General features: G+C 36.2%; 2 protein-coding genes across 5 annotated transcripts in view; one reads left to right on the plus strand and one right to left on the minus strand.

The window, feature by feature from the left end:
• Positions 1-2: 2 nt before the first annotated feature.
• IFT74 (intraflagellar transport 74) overlaps positions 3-16,993 on the plus strand; it is a 36,985-nt gene continuing 19,994 nt past the window's right edge. Inside the window, exons 1-9 of one of the 4 annotated variants that reach the window (XM_038123349.1) lie at positions 3-142; positions 635-781; positions 1,237-1,372; positions 1,884-1,932; positions 2,723-2,821; positions 2,988-3,048; positions 3,441-3,500; positions 4,465-4,526; positions 16,308-16,446. In XM_038123349.1, the coding sequence (XP_037979277.1) occupies positions 659-781; positions 1,237-1,372; positions 1,884-1,932; positions 2,723-2,821; positions 2,988-3,048; positions 3,441-3,500; positions 4,465-4,526; positions 16,308-16,446 (729 nt within the window). In that variant the 5' untranslated portion in view covers positions 3-142; positions 635-658. The other 3 variants (XM_038123348.1, XM_038123347.1, XM_038123350.1) reach the window with 3 other exon arrangements.
• Positions 3,307-15,450, minus strand: LRRC19 (leucine rich repeat containing 19). The gene is made up of 5 exons (XM_038123351.1): positions 12,808-15,450; positions 10,288-10,377; positions 7,740-8,250; positions 7,328-7,531; positions 3,307-6,128 (listed from the first exon to the last, which is right to left on the minus strand). The coding sequence occupies exons 1-5, from the start codon at positions 12,832-12,834 to the stop codon at positions 5,803-5,805; spliced, it is 1,158 nt and encodes a 385-aa protein (XP_037979279.1). The 5' UTR covers positions 12,835-15,450; the 3' UTR covers positions 3,307-5,802.

The following is a 16,993-nucleotide window of genomic DNA, read 5'->3' on the forward strand; positions in this document are numbered from 1 at the left end:
ACCTCGCCAGGCCTTCTGGGAGTCGTAGTCTACGGCAGACACGGCAGGCTGGAGCGAGATTTGCGGCCATCGCGATATCCGCGCGAGCGGTTGCTGCGATACGGTGGCGCTGCCCGTGGGCCGATGGCGGCTGAGGGGCGCGGTGAGGAGACAGGGCCCTCCCGGGCGGCCGCGGCGCTGGCTCTGCGCTGCTGTGCGGCTGGGATGGGCTCCTTCGGGGGTGGCGCAAGTTAGCGGGGTTTGTCAGGGATAGCGCAGTTTGGGATTGCTGTAGTGATGGGTGATGGCTTACGGACCATCTGTAAATAATCGGAATGAGTATTTGCGCCAGTTGCTCGCTTCCGGTTTGTTTCATTAAAGATTTGCATTAAGATACTGGAACAATAAATGCCACAAGACTTAAGCTGAGACCTCACTAAACACTGAGAAGAGACTGCTGCCTCAGCTTGCGTTAAGTGGTCCTTCCTGAGCCCTGCCGCTGTCTCGTACCATCCAGTAAAGAAGTACTTTGCAGATTAATAAAACCAAAACCAGCCCCCCATAACATTCTAATAAGGGTTATGCTTTAAACAGTCGGTTTCTCATGGTTTTAAGGACCTTGTGCAAATCAAAGGATGATTTCTTTTTTTACCAGAGAGAAGTTAAAAAGGAAACGAATATGGCCAGCGGTAACAGACCTCCCACAGCTCGTTCTGCTTCAAGAGCAGGAATAGGACTGACCTCTTCATCGAGGCCTGCCTCTTCATCAAGGACTCCGTCAGCAGGCAGAATAGGAACAGCGGTATGTTAGAAAATATTAAAAATACATCGTTAATTTTTATGTACTTAGATTTTTTTCTTTTTTTTTTCTATTGTTATTTTTTTAGTGCCAAGACCAGAGTCAGGACAAGTTCTTTTTTAAGAAGAATGCAAGATTTCAGTTTTGTATAAAGTTTTGCTAACCTTTTCTGGAGAGGATCAGGAACATCCAGCATGCAGAGTTCACCTGGGAGACGTACATAGCATTAATGTTGCAGATAGATGGAACAATGAACAGCTGCTCAAAAGCAATCCCTTACCTTTTACAGCAGATATTCATCTGAAGCTTTGCTTCCCTGAAGAGATTTAAATGCTAGAAGATTCCTACAGAGAGTGTAGAGACTAACTGAAGTTTTTAACTGCTTTTGCAATTGCTTGAGGATAATAAAGTCATAATTCAGACTTGGTAGCTTTTTCATTTGTTTTTTTTTTTAATAGATGCCTCCTAGTACAGCAAGACCTGGTTCTCGTGGTGGTTCTTTGACTCCTGGAGGAGTTTTATCATCTCAGATTAAAGTTGCAGACCGTCCAGTGACTCAACAGGGGTTAAGTGGAATAAAAACTGCAATGAAAGGTATTTTATACTGAAAATAGCCCTCCAGATGTCTGCAAACATTTTGAAAGAATATTTAGGTTTTTAAAGGAAAGCTTTTCATCATTGTGTAAATTGCAGAGTGAAGAGCTGTGATTAAAAAGAGGAGCAAAAATAAAGAGAAAATTAAAGCATCCCTCTTTCTGTCATTAGTCTTGGTAGCCAAAGAAGATATGCATTTTTGTATAACTGAGCTGTCTTTAAAAATAATTCAAAAGAATAGAACAAGATTGTTATGTCTTGTTCCATGACTACAGAATACTTAAAATTGTCTATTATGTAGTAACTATTTGTATATTTGAATTAGTAATGTTTATCTTCGTGGCAGTCCAAAAATGTCTTCATTTAAAAATTACATAATAACTATATAGGGACACTAAAAGGTATTAGTTGTACATATTGTAATGTAAATTTTGCAGATTGTTTTCCTAATTCACAGTTCATCTAAATTAGGGATTTTTAAACAAAATAGCATATTGCTTTCTTTTATCAGGTCCTCAGAGACAGATACTGGATAAAACATACTACCTTGGAGTGCTGAGGTATGTCTTAACAACATACATTTAATGGTCTGTTCCGTTTCATACACAGAGTGGAAGCTTGAAAATAGCATGCAATAAGTGGTGTTCACTTATAATGAACTTTTATAGGAGTGCTGCTGTAAAAGTGGAGATTATTTTCCATGTAGATATTCTGTAGGAAGAAAGGAAGTAGATTCCCTTGAGCTTTTGTTGTTAGGCTTGCTAAGTTAAATGCTCTCTCACAGTTAGTAAGGGGAGGGTCACTGATTCTGAGTTTCCACCTCCAATGTTTATTAGGTCTGATAGCTCCATTTGTAACAAGTAGCATTGCAAAACAAAAATTTTTTATTTACATTTCACATGGTTTGCTTGGATTATACATTCAGCTAGCAATGACAAAGGCAAGACCTTGTGCAAACTATTGCATGCAGGATTTTATCAGTTCCTCATATTACACTTTTGAATAATTAGTCCTAAAATATGTAATTTTAAATATGGATGGTACCCACATTCTGTGAAATTACACTGTGGTTTTTTTATTTCCACATCTGTTTTACCAGCAGAGACAAAAAGCTAATTAAAACATTTTATTTCATACCATGGTTTTCCACCAGCTACTTAAGACTTTATCTGATACAACCATTTTGCTTTTTTCTACACTTACCTCTTCTTAGAAGTGCTGAGTTGAAACGAAGTGCAGTGTGACAGATACTAATTGCAAATCTCCTATCGTAAAATATGTTTACTGTTTTAGTTGTGCTTTAGTTGAATATCCAAATGTTAATGATTCTTTTTTCTTTTTTTTTTTCAGAAGTAAAACAAATGAACTTACAACAGAAATTAACAAGCTGCAGGAAGAAATAGAAATGTACAAGCAAGAGAAATCTGTCTATTTGTCCTATGAAAAACGGTGAGATGTATTGCAGCTAATGCAGTGCTAACTTTCTAAGTCACAAGACTGTTTTCAAGTATTGGGCAGGCTTCAAGGAATCAGTGAATAGGGTTTTTTTCCAATATTTTATTTTTACATGTACAAATCTTACCATCTGAAGTTTGACTTTTTGTTTCATATTTAGGGCAGAGGCTTTAGCTGCTGAAATCAAAGATTTTCAAGGTCAACTAGCAGACTACAACATGGTATGCTGCTGTAAAATTTTGACTGAATGCTCTTATTTATTCTCTTGCTGCTTTTGCTTTATTCTAAATCAGTTTTTGACATTTCTGTGTGAAAATTTACTGGTTAATGCTGCCTTTATTCAGTTACTGGAAAGAGATGGAAATAGAGGAAAACAAAAAGTGTACTATACATTAGGAGAAAGAAACTGGTGCTGTGTAATATTTCAGTGCTTAGAACAGCAACATATAACAACGATTATTTCTAAAAATGACATCTAATCTATTCAGATTGCCAAATTGTTTTTTCCAATTGCAATAACCAAAATTTGCTGTTTTTATGAACCTTTTGTCTGATTTTTTTTTTCTTTAAGAATAGGAGAGCAGTAACAGGTTGGAATTCTTTGTTGTTTCAGGTTGTGGATATACTTAACACCAGTACAGATATGGCAGAAGTGATCCGTGATTACAATATGGTAAGAATTAGGATATTTGCTATACTTCAACAGTGAAATGCTGTGTTACTTTCTTCATGCTTTGAATGTGTGACATATATAAAAAAGCATAACACTGACTTAAAACTTAGCCATTTTTTCCAGTTAAATTATTCATAATGTTGGCAACATGTTAGCATTAAGACAATTGCCTCAAGTCTTGTGTTAACTGTCCCATAATAGCTTTCTGTGAGTTACATTTGCAAAAGGTATTATCACCCCAAATTATGAGTATTAAATTCTCTTTTTTATTTTTTTGGGAGCACACAACTCTAGTCTTAGGGAGGCAAATTTAAGCAGACTGCACTGCCTTGTAAAGCTGCCTGGTCTTCTGGACATTAAGTTCCCTTTTGTCTTCTGCCTTTTAAATGTCTCCAATGTAAAAAATATTAAATATTTTTATAATTCTCTGACATAGCCACCACAAAATCAAAGAGTTTTGTTCTTCCTTTGACTTCTTATTTATTTTTGAGGCTTATTTAATACAGCCTCAAAGTGTTAAGGCATGAATGGCATTATGCATATTTTATTTCTTGTGATCAATTTGTCTACGATCAAAAGTTTCAGTAAAGGTTGTTTTGGTAACTTGAAAAATGACCTGAATATTTCTTGGTCAAAACAACTTTTTTTTTTTGCTTGCATTTGGTTGAATAATAAAGGTAAAATGTCTGTGTCATAAAGAGAAGAATGCTTTTCATCCCATCTGTGTAGTTTTAAACGGTATATTAGTAAGTGTTTCCGGAAAAGATCCCACAGAAATAGTAGGTGAATCAATTTCTCTGGAAGTATTTAAAAGATATGTACATGTTGTTGTGGTTTAATGGTGGACTTGTCAGTAGTGAGTTAAGGGTTAGTGTTGATGATATTAAGAGGCATTTTCCAACCTATATGATTCCATGATTTATTGCAAACTTGATTGTATTTAAATTTTTTTATTTTTTTTAAGTTAAAGGTTCAGAATGACCGAGACACTCAGAATATAGATAAAATTTTCACAGAAAGACAAGCGTAAGTACATTAAGTGTATGTTTTTCATTTTTTAATAACTCAACTTCTCATAACTCAGCTTGCGAAAATTGAGGTGTTACATGTTACCCTACCAGTGCAATGCATATCACAAGTGATACCTGAACAATTTGAAGATGATATGTTGGAGTTCCTAGCGTTAAACTCTAGTTACTCTTCTGAGGATAATTGCCCTGCCATCTGGGACGAGTTAAGTGGCAGTAGAGACTCCTGTCTTTTCGCAGTCTGCTGTCAAGTTTTGGGAGTTTTGTTGTGGAGCAGTGGAGTGAAGAAAGCAAGCAGGAATGGGAACTAGACCTTTGCTTGGCTAGTAATGTAGGCTTGTGCAGAGGGAAAGATGAGGATGGTGAGGTGCTTGAAATAAGAATTTGTAAGCCATGAAAATGGCTTGTGTAGTGATAGGCTGAGAGGGTGAGTTTTTGAGGTAGTTAATTTAAGCACAAGAGAGGTGCAGGAGAAGGCTGTGCAATCCTGCTTGTTGCCAATGAAAGCTGTCTCAGCAATGAGATTTTATGTATCAATAACCACTCCAAAGCAACAAATTTACCAGTTAATAATGTCACATTGTATTAATACTGTAGATTTCAACAGCTCACAAGTGTGTCTATTCCACCCTGAATCAATTTTTAAGTGTTAAGAAAATATGAAGAGAAAATACTTGATTCAGGAGCAATGCAGTAAGGGTAATTTGTCATTGCACTGTACATACACATTTTTGGGAATACAACAGTTGGTCTTTCTTGCTCTGCTAATTTGGGTAAAAAAATACCCAAATGCTCCATTCTCTGATTGTGTTAGTTTTGCCTAATAGACTTCAGAACCGTTACTGCATTGATTTGGAGCCAGCCCCCAGTCTGGCTGTGGTCTGCTTCAGCATTTTAGAGAAATTATTTTTCTCTTCTAGACTTGTTCACAATGAAAGCATTAATGATTATGACAACTTCACCTGCTGCTTTGTTCATGTTAAAGAATATATAGTAAGCCCCCCAATATAAGTAGCCAAATACATTTTTATAAAAAAATGGATTATGATTATTTTTTGCAAGTTTTGAAGTATTTGTTGTGCCAATAATGCATGCATATGACCCCATTTTTTTAACTTCATGATTGATGCAGCAAAATCTTGTTAAGGATTTGGCAAGAGGAAAGGAGATAGACTTCATATCTTCATTCTGTATTGCATGTAATAAAGCATAAAATTAAAGTACAAGTGTACTACATTTTTGAAATGTCAGTTCAACATCCATTGTTTAAGACATTAATGCTTCTCATTTACATAAATATCTATGTATTTATCCTCAATAAATCCATCTTCTTCATCTCCACGTGCATGAACTTTCTCAAATACTACAATGGGTTCTTCACTGCTTGTGCCCAATATTGAAGGAGAAGGACTCATATCAGCTGAGAACTCATGTTCAAACATCTCTGAGTCATTTTCTTCTAGACGACTGTGATGGTAGCTGATCAAGTAGTGATACCATGCCGGGCATTTTACAGCAGTAAAAATCAGGAATGTAGTGCCTAGGACGAACCCTAGGACACCTGCTAGGAAGGTCCAACTTTTGCCAACAAGTGGTAACTCTTTAAAAAACAGGAAAAAAAAGAGTAATCTTCATGAGGAATACTAGCAAGAACTCAAGTATGATTTTTTTCATAGTTAAATTGAAAACTCACAAAGTAAATATTGATAGGGGAATGACTGAGTGTCTCCAGAGATTTGTTGTTGCTTTGTTGTTAGGGAGTCAGTAACATTGCAGAGACTCATAATGTATGTGCATCATATATTTCCTAGCAGTATAAATCTACCTTGCATATTTATAAAAAATAATTGTTTCAAAGTCTATTTCAAAGACAAAGCTCTGGGGGCATATAAATGATAAAAATAATAAATACATATAATTTTTTTTTTTCCGAAAGTTAAATTCCAAGATTAGCCTTTGGGGAAAAATTATGAGTAATTAGCTTCAAGTTCTATTTCCCAGGCTTTACTTTTTATATGATGATGATGCCTGAACCCTAAAATATCATGCCTTTTGTTTGGCATATCCTTTCAGTTGTGCTTCTTTATTAATAAAAATTTCAGTAAACTGTAGTTGCCAGCAGTCTTTATCTAGAAGCTGCTTTTGTGTGCTGGCCACTATCCTAAAATAAATTATAAGGTGGTACAGCTAAAGAAATGTGTCACAGTGGTAAGCTTATAATTTGTGTAGATATCTGTAGATAATTTTCTTGCTTTAGCCAGAAGAAAGAAGTAAAGCATTTCAGGATGAAAGAGTTTACTGACATGTAAGATTAACATTGAAACCTGGAGACTGCCACTGAAATTTCCAGAGAATGTGTAACAGGCACATTCACATCCTTTATACTGAGCACAGTTAGGATGGAAGTAAAATCTGTAAGTTCATGCTATCATGCTTTAGAAGGACAACTACATCTAGAAAGCAGTTAGTTTGGAAAAAACAAATTTTTTTTGAAAGTTTCTTCCCTATTTCTGTTAGGCAGAGATCTAGACAGTTATCCAAATTTTAGGGCTTTGAAATTTCATCATCATTTTTAGTATCATTTGAGATTTGTGGGGTTTGTCTGTTTTGAACACTTAGTAGACCTTAACATTCACTGTGATGTCTGTGACTGTCTACCAGGACATGGAAATATGCCTGCTCTGTGGCTGTAGCTTTTATGGAAGAGTCAGAGTGTATTAGGGATGCAAAACAGTATAAAGTCATTGAACAACAAATCAAACATCTCATAAGCAGCAAAGTGAAATATCTGTGTATTACCTGCATGAGTTCCATTGTTTTCGGTGATGTTGTTTGGAGTCAGAGCTGTTAAGGCACTACTTCTAAGATTAACAGCAGGAGTGGAAGTTACAGTGTTTTCTAAAGGAGTGTTTTCAATTTTGCAGTCAGCTGGTTGGATAGCTGCCATCTTGATGGAGATTTTTTCCATGTTTGGGAATGTACATGTAGTGTTGCTTTCATTTTCTGTGAATGTGAGCAGTGAAAAGGCTATGAGATGCTGGTAATTTTTTGGCACTTTAAAAAAAAAATCCCATGGATAGCTATTGTATTACAGCATAATATGGGTAAATTCATGGTTGATTTTATCCACATCAGAAAAAAAAAATGCAAGTGAAGTTATTTGTTGTAAAAAAAAAAATAAATACTAAATGCTGCTCTTACCGAAACTTACCCAATGTCACATTGGAGGCAGTAAGCCATATCTGTAAGTCAAGGAGGTCACAGGAACAGATCCATGGGTTTCCAGCTAAAACAATTTTAGTTAGTTTAAAAGATGATTTTATATGAAAATATTTCAGAAAATTATACTGTAGATTTAAAACTGTCAGACTTTCTAGAGAAGTAAATGTATCTGAATCCAGTTGAGCAATCTTGTTATAGGATAGATCCAACACTGAGAGTTGATTTAATCCTGCAAATGCTGCTTTATGAACTGTGCTAATACAGTTGTTGCTAATATCCAGAGTTATGAGATTTTTCAGATTGTAGAAGCTGTTATTGTTCAATGTAGTAATGTTGTTTTCATTCAGATGAAGTTCAGTGAGGTTAATAAAACGTCCAAGAATCTCTTTGTCATCATCTTCTAAAGTGATTTTATTGGTTTTGAGGCTTAATTTAGTAATGTTTTGAAAAAGGTTGAGGGACATATTAAAGAGGTTCTTTGCAGACTCCTCACAAGCAACCTGTTGAAAAAAGAGAATAACAATTAAATACCATAGAAATGTCTACTAAAGATGATGTCTCAGTGAGGACTCTTAAAGGCAAGAGAAAACTATCTTCTATTTTTTAATGCTGTCACTTTAAAAGAAAGGTTATATTGCTCTTCATTAAGTTATATTTACATCTTTCTTAATTAACTCATGGTCTGGTAAGAGAGTGGAATGAATCCTCCTAGTGTCTAGAGACCTGATGTTCCAGAGGACTTAGTGCTGAGCTCTGTGCTTAGATGCATGGGTCTTTATGTGATGGTCATCCAAAATGCAACCAGTTTGTCATACCATTTTGGAATTACTATTTGGAATGTATTATTTGTTGGGTAAAAAAAGAATTCCTTTCCTACATAATCTGGAAAGAAGTTATCATAGACACTGTCTCCCACAGCATACTCCTAGATAAGCTGGCAGCCCGTGGCTTGGATAGGAGCACTCTGTGCTGGATTAGGAACTGGCTGCATGGCCAAGCCCAGAGGGTGGTGGTGAGTGGTACTGCATCCAGCTGGCGGCCAGTCACCAGTGGTGTCCCTCAGGAGTTTGTGCTGGGGCCAGTTCTGTTTAATATTTTTATTGATGACATGGATGAGGGTGTTGAGTCTTTCATTAGTAAATTTGCAGATGACACTAAGCTGGGAGCGTGTGTCGATCTGTTAGAGGGACGGAGGGCTTTGCAAAGGGACTTGGAACGGTTGGATGGATGGGCAGAATCTAATGGGATGAAGTTCAGTAAGTCCAAGTGCCGAGTCCTGCACTTTGGCCGCAATAACCCCCTGCAACATTATAGGCTGGGGACGGTGTGGCTGGACACTGCTCAGGTGGAAAGGGACCTGGGGGTGCTGGTTGACAGTCGGCTGAACATGAGCCAGCAGTGTGCCCAGGTGGCCAAGAAGGCCAGTGGCATCCTGGCCAGTATCAGGAATAGTGTGGCCAGCAGGAGCAGGGAGGTCATTCTTCCCCTGTACTCGGCTCTGGTGAGGCCACACCTTGAGTGCTGTGTCCAGTTCTGGGCCCCTCAGTTTAGGAAGGATGTTGAGATGCTTGAGCACGTCCAAAGGAGAGCAACGAGGCTGGTGAGGGGCTTGGAACACAAGCTGTATGAAGAACGACTGAGGGAGCTGGGGTTGTTTAGGCTGGAGAAAAGGAGACTCAGAGGTGACCTTATCACTCTCTTCAACTTCCTGAAGGGTGGCTGTGGTGAGCTGGGGGTCGGTCTCTTTCTCCGGGCAACCACAGACAGAACAAGAGGACACAGTCTCAAGGGAGATACAGGCTAGAGTTAAGGAGGAAGTTTTTCACAGAAGGAGTGGTCAAATACTGGAATCATCTGCCCAGGGAGGTGGTGGAGTCACCATCCCTGGATGTGTTTAAAAAAAGACTGGATGTGGCACTTGGTGCCATGATCTAGTTGAGGTGTTAGAACATGGGTTGGACTCGATGATCTTAAAGGTCTCTTCCAACCTAGAAATTCTGTGATTCTGTGATAGAGGAAATTTATTCAAGACTGTAAATGAATTAAAATATACTTTCTAAAATGTATTTTTAAAAAAATCTATGTTTACTCTTAATTTAAAATAACATCTTCAGAGCAGACCTTCAACTAAACATTTGTTATATATATATGTATGCTATAGCACTTAACTTCATTTTGGTTTTCAGTGTTAAAGTTTATCATAGCTAAAGTATTTTCTGATTTGAGTCTATGCTCTCAATACCTTGAAATATTTTTGTTTTCTGAAAAGAGTACATTTATTTAGATATGTAAAGAAGCATTCCTGTTGTTTGGAAGAATTTGAGATACAAATCATCTCAAATATGTTTTGGTGTTATTCACCCATTTACAATGACTACCATCAGCTAATTGTCCATTGCACAGAAAAACACTTCTTACTAACATTTTTGTATTTCTTTCTTCAGGACTTTTATGTTTATGAAACAATTTTTAAAATGCCTTCTGCTTCAAGTGTATCTTTCAAAAGTAAGGGTAGTTCAGATCAATGTAAAACTTACAGTTTGGGATGTAATGTTGCAGTCAGCAATGACTGGATTCAAAAACAGTGTTCCAGCCCAGATCACAAGCCAATAGAGTTTCATATTTGCCTAGTAAAAAAAAAACACTTTTGCATATCAAGTCCATAATTACCAGTGTCTTCTTTAGTGGAAGTTTAACAAATTAATAGATACAGTTATTTCAATGATAGCTTAATAAATTTTGTTCTACATAAATACTTTGTAATGTAAAATTAATTGAAAAAACCAGGGGTTATCAGAATTCATGAATTCAGCTTTCACTTAATTGAGCCAAACCTAAAATCCAATGTGCAGACTGTATCAACAAATAGAAAAGGGATTGATTAGACAAGTTAATAGAGAAAAGTATCATAAATGTATAAAACAAATAGGCAGGGCTGTACTCATTATTATCCCTGTTAAAGCAATTATGGGTACTGGGAGACTATGATTGGAGTAAACTGCAGAAAGTATTCATACTTGCATGCTCTCCCCATACAATTTCTCTTGTTGCTGTGACAGAGGCAGAGTGCTCTACTAGACAGTTGTTGGTTTCTCCAGTCAGATTTCTCTTACATTCTTATGTAAGTTACTAAGCATTTTTATGAATATTTACTTAGATAAGTAAGATAAAGATAAATCTTTTAATCTCTTTCTTGTCCATAATATAACCTACAACATAAACCGGCGCTTTTCTGTTATGGAGGTATAGTTGTTGTTCTGATCTTTGGAACTAAGTAAACATAGTTCAATCTCCAGTGCCAGAATTCTTGTACAGATTCAAGCCTTATTTTTTGAAAGTTAGGAAAGGCCCTGTAAATGGTATTTACTGTGACATTAATATCTCTCAAAGAAAGGGTCTCTCAGTCATTGCCTTTGAATCTGACACTATTTGTAGTATCTGTTAATTTTGAGCAGAAATATTACTCCATATCTGTGAGATGTTAAGTTAGTCCCTGTTTATGCCATTCATTATACTTGAATGAAAATGTTATGTAAAATGTCATTAACCTTTAATTTTTCCAGTTTTTCTTAAGCACCTGAAAAGATAAGGTGTCAAGTTAATCTTAGTATCTCCTTGCCAGATTTCTGTCTTGTGAAGTAATAGAAACCCAAAAGGTAAAGTGTAATATACTTATTTAAAGTGGGCTGTACAGAACATTCACTGAATTTAACAGAAAAGAGTGGGGGAAATTACATGAGGAAGTTTAATTACAAACAGTGCTAAATATCGGCAGCCTGTCAGATTTACAAAACCTCCACCAGTCCTTAAAATGAGTGCCGAAGGCCTTTGCTGATCATAATGAAATAAATGTGGTCATAGAACAAACTTATTAAGTCTATTTGATAACTTCTATATATTTGCATGCCAGATTGACCTTATTCACCTAAACTGAATCAGCCTGGAAATTTCATAACTTCTTGGAAAGAAGAGGAAGATAAGTGCCACTTAAAATGCTCTGATCCATTGTGTATTTCTGTTTCTGTTTGAAACTTATACTGAATACAGAGGGAGTTCATAAACCTTTTGCCATTTAGCCATTATCTGTGGCAGGGACAGGGAGTGCTAGCAGCAGCACCCTGTGGAATTATGTTCTGTATTAAATTTTGCACTTCTCAGTGGTGGTACTGCTGGCCTGCATGATTTTTAGCTAGTTTGTGTATTGTTAGTGGAAGACATGATGCACTTTGAGAACTCCCAAAATTACCATTTTAACATCTAGGTCTTGCAGCGTATTTGTACTTTAAAGATACTGCTTCCTGGAAGTTCAGAAACAGAGCAGGACTTAACCTGGCAATTATACATACATCTTATAAATACAGATTAATAGTATTATTGTAGTTTCCAGATTACAAGTCAAGAACTCTCTTAAATAGAATGGGAAAATATATTAAGTATTGTTTTTGATGTTAATCTGTAAGTTAATAACAACCAAGTTGAAAAATCTAAGTTGTATATATGTCTAAGTCCAAAACATAACTCCTGGCTCTTCCTTAAATTTCTCCTGAAAAAGTAGGAATTTCTTACAAATGTGACTGCCTGCATTTTGTGTGTGTGAACCTATATAATCAGTAAAAGCACAGGAAAGAATCTGTGATTTTAGTTGCAGTTTAGCATTTTACTAGAACCAGTTTTTATGAGCTGTTACTTAAACTACCTGCTTTGAAAAGAGACTTAGCCTGGCAATATACTGGCAATAGTACTTTGATATTTCCCTGTAATTAGAAGAGCTTTCTTAAAAATTTCCATCTGAGAACTTTGAAAACTATATGATTTAAAAATAATGTAATTATTTTTCTGGGGAGGTAGTTGTGTTCATAGAATTGGTCTGGTTTTCACAGTCTGTTCCCCAGCTTTTTAATGGAGTAGAATTTACTTAACAGCTCAGCATGTCCAAGGTTCATACTAATTCCTGAAATTTTAATGTACCTTGAGATGTGTTTGCTTCCAGTCTAGCAACAAAGTTGCAGTAATAAATCTTTGCCTGCATTTTGAATTAGACTTGCCAAGTGTCTTACCTTTTGGTTGCTTCTGAGAGGTATCATATGTACACATGTGTAGATTTTTCAGTGCACTGACAAGAAATAATATGGTGAAACAGCACTTTGTTTTTCTTCAACCTTTGTACCTGATGAATAACCAGGCAGTGTAAAAAATAATAATAAACCTAGAAAATCCTTAGCAAAAGATTGACTAAGTTGAGCAACTTCCTATAATCATCTGGGATTTAATTGGATCAGCAGCCAATAGGAAAGTCTAACTGTAGTATGCTGAAGTGTCAAGTTCCAGATCATAGAGGAAGCAGTAAGTTTCAATACCACAGGTGATTTACAAGCAAGTTGAGTTATAATCAATTAAAGAAATGCTGGAGACAGAAAAAGATTTGCATTTTTAATTTAATCATTCATCAAATGAAGGAAATGAAGTAAAGCTTCCTAGTACCTAGTTAGCTCTGTCTTTATGCTTGTGTTTTGGATATATGCTTGTCAGAGGAGCTGCAGGGTCACAGATAAAGGTTGTTATTTACACAGAATTATGTGCACTGTAAGAATGTCTGTAATTAGGGCTGTGTTTCAGGAAGAAATTATAAAAACAAATCATACTTGCTCTGGAGTGAATTTCTATGTATAGGCTGAAAAAAGGGGATTATACTGATATACAAGTGCTGTGTCCTATAAATTTTTACTTGCATTAGTGCTTGTTCTGTCCAATACATATCACCAAACTACAGGACAGTTCACATCCTTTCCATCTCCATTCCTCTCCAATATATGGCATTATAAATTGTTTCACTTCACTATGTCTTTGTTGTTATTGGCACTTTTGTTTTGCATAATATCTCAAAACATTCTACAGTTTTTCCAAGCCTCATCCCTGATTCAGCTTCATGCATAGTGCTCAAATTACTTCTGGTAATTAATGGTGTTTCTGTGACAGCCATTGCTGATTTTTTTATTCCCTCTTGAAAAATCACTAAGTTGCAGTCTCCCCTCACAAGGTTTTTGCCAGAGAAGATGCATCACTGTAAGTCAGACATTTCTAGTCTCAAGGACATGCTGGATCATCTTGAAGTATTTGGCCAGGAGTATATGTCATGTAAGAAAAGGAGAATTGCCTCATGTAAAGAGGCTACGCTGTAATGTGTCCACACACTTTAAATAGAGGGGCTAAAAAAGTAGGTTTCTTTCCTTGTCCTGCCTCATACACTTCATATCTCAGGCAAAGATGAGAGAAATCCCATAGAGCTTGGAGACACCACTGCCCTCAAGAGTGCTATGCATGCAGCAAACTGTATTCTCACTGTTTTGAAGGTTCCAGTGATCTCCAGGAAAGGCACTGTGTTTGTATTTAAATACAAGCTCCCTCTAAGCCATACTACAATGTCTCCAGGAGAATTACATCTAGAGTGGAGATTTCTTCTGAAAATCAGCATCCTTAGTATTTTGTTGAATTTTTTACTGTGCTTTCTCATTTTTCTTTCTTCCATATCCACAGTTGGGCTTGATTTGAGAGAAACTATCACTGCTGAGACCTTGCAACAGCTTTTTTAAGTCCACATTGAGGCATGAGGCACACTCAATAAACAAGTAACATGACAGCTCCCTGACATTTCCTAGCTCCATGCCTTCCAAAAACATCTTGGATCAAACTACTCATGTAGCTTAAAATGCTACATGAGTAGCATTAAGCACCTTTCTATTACCACATGTACCATAATTAACCATTTATAAACTGTTGCTCATGCAGTGAGGGCCTCATATTTGGACTGGGTCTGAATAAATTTGTTTTAGTCTCAAGAGGCTTTTAAATTTAACGTCACGTTACAAGTAGCCAGTATTTCTTCTGCAGTCCCAGTGTACTCCAAATTTGCCATACTGAGTGGGAGATCATGATTTTGATTTGTTTCATCATCATCATTCCAAGGCATTTTTGCTGCATGACCTGCTAACCTGACAATTGCTATATAATATCCTCAGTTTCCTTGAGATTATGGATCTTTCTTGGAAGCTAGTTGGAAGTGGTTACATTTTTTAAACTCTTTTGAGAATTCCTTGTAAGTGATGAATACTGTGGGGAAAGGCTGAGAGAACTGGTGTTGTTCAATCTACAGAAGAGAAGGCTTAGTGGATATTTTATCGAAGTAAATACCTGATGGGCAGGGGTTGAGAAAATGGAGCTGATCTCAGTGATGCCTAAGGGCAGGACAATGACCAAAAATGGAGAACAGGAAAGTCCCTTTAAATATCAGGAAAAACTCTTCTGTTTGTAAGAGTGAATAAACATCAAAGCATTGCCCAAACACAATGTGGTGTATCCATTCTTCAAGATACTGAAAACCTAAAAAAGATGCTGACATCCTGCTCTAGGTGACAGTGCTTCAAGTAGTGCACAGATTGGACCAGACAACCTTCAGAAGTCCGTTCCAATGTCAACTCTACTCTGCTTCTACAACATTTTCATTATTTCCTTACCCTGAAATTATCATTGTGCAGTTCCTATTTTACATCATCTCTTAAACTCGAGGGCATTCTTGTCTGCAGTCTTTGATCCAGTAGTGTCATTTACACAATTTACAGCTTGTCATCTTGCAACTCAGGAATAGTTAATGAAAAACAGAAGAAAAACAGTCCTGAAGGAAGGTATTTGGCTGATTTTTGTCATTTTTAACAGGAGAAATCACTCTGGAAACAAGCAAACCATTTCAGCAATCTTTCATGAACAATGAATTAAGGTATACTCTTTAGGGTCTCAGTTTTAATTTCCTTTAAGTATGTTCTCAGGTTGACTCTCTAGCTTTCAGGAATTTCATAGAAATTACTAGACTTATCATAGAACAGTGAGAACAATTCTTTATATGTTCTTTACATCTGCTAAGACAGTTGCTTGTAGCTCACTATAGCTGGAATGATAAAGTTTTGGTATTTGCAAACTATTGATTTTCTAAAAAAAATAATGTCCTGATTCAAGAATGTCAAAAATACCTAATTTCTTAGTTATTGTATAGTTTAAAAACTACACTGCTCAGACCTCTGAAACCACTCTCCATTCTAAAGTAATCAACAGTTCTTTGCAAAGAGTAATCTGTTCATCATCGTCATCTAGTCATGTCAAGTCCTGTTATTTTTATTATATTTTCTTTATGTGCATTCACTAATTGCATATCTGCTTCCTTACTTCAAATTGCTTGTTGTTACTCCAGAAATGCACTGAGAGGTAGTACCATACTTTTGCCAGTGTTGAGACCAATGTAGATAGACAGTGTGGGAGTGTTGGAAAATACCATGTGGGTAATATAAAGGTAGAGAATTCTTCATCTTCTCTACATTTTGTGAATCTTTGTATTGCTAATTCAGCTCCAAGAAGATTAGATACAAGTTGGTAAAGCCCTTTTATAGCATCTAGGCTTTTTGTGTTTCACTGAGCACTTCAGTGAGGCTGAAGGAATACTGGAGTTTGAAATAAGTTCTTACAATATATATTTACCAGAAAAAGTTACAAAAACATTATATTTTTACAGCACAGAAAAGTTAATTCAAGCTGTAGAAGAAGATATCGAGCGTGAAAAGGTTGTGGCAGATGACATAATGAAAGACATGTCGCAGGAAAATCAGGCTAAATATCTGGAGATAAAAGCTGCTAATGAGAAGCTCTCCCAGGTTGGCTTGTTCCATTATACTTATCAAAAATATTTCTTAAACTGGCTTCTTGGGGTTTAGATAAAATTTAAATACTGAAGAACTTGACAACAGAGTAATATAATAAAAAACTTCCTGGTATCTTAATCAATTGTAGAAGTACCCGAAAATAGAGCAATTGGCTAAGACCAAATACTTTGCCTTCTTATATTTCATACTTTAAGAAGAAATAATGTTCACAATTTTCTGTTTGAATTTAGGGTTTGACATGCAGTTTTCAAAAGCCACTGTAATACTTAGATGTTTCATCATGTGTAAAAAGCAAGCAAAAAGGAAAAATAACCCCAGCAGTTTTTGTAGTTCAGTTGAGTAGAAAGTTTTTTTCTTGTGTACAAAAGTGAATCTGACTAGCTTTTTTTTTTTTTTTTTTTTCACATGTCTGAATGTATCAGAAAAAATTAACTAGGCTGTATAAAATTTGTTACTTCACTAATCCTTATGTTAACAACAGGAGTAACACCTCTAGGCTCTCTGGGACAATCTAGTTCAAGCATACTGTCTCAAAAGT

Source organism: Motacilla alba, chromosome Z, assembly GCF_015832195.1.
Source record: "Motacilla alba alba isolate MOTALB_02 chromosome Z, Motacilla_alba_V1.0_pri, whole genome shotgun sequence".
Lineage (NCBI taxonomy): Eukaryota > Metazoa > Chordata > Aves > Passeriformes > Motacillidae > Motacilla > Motacilla alba.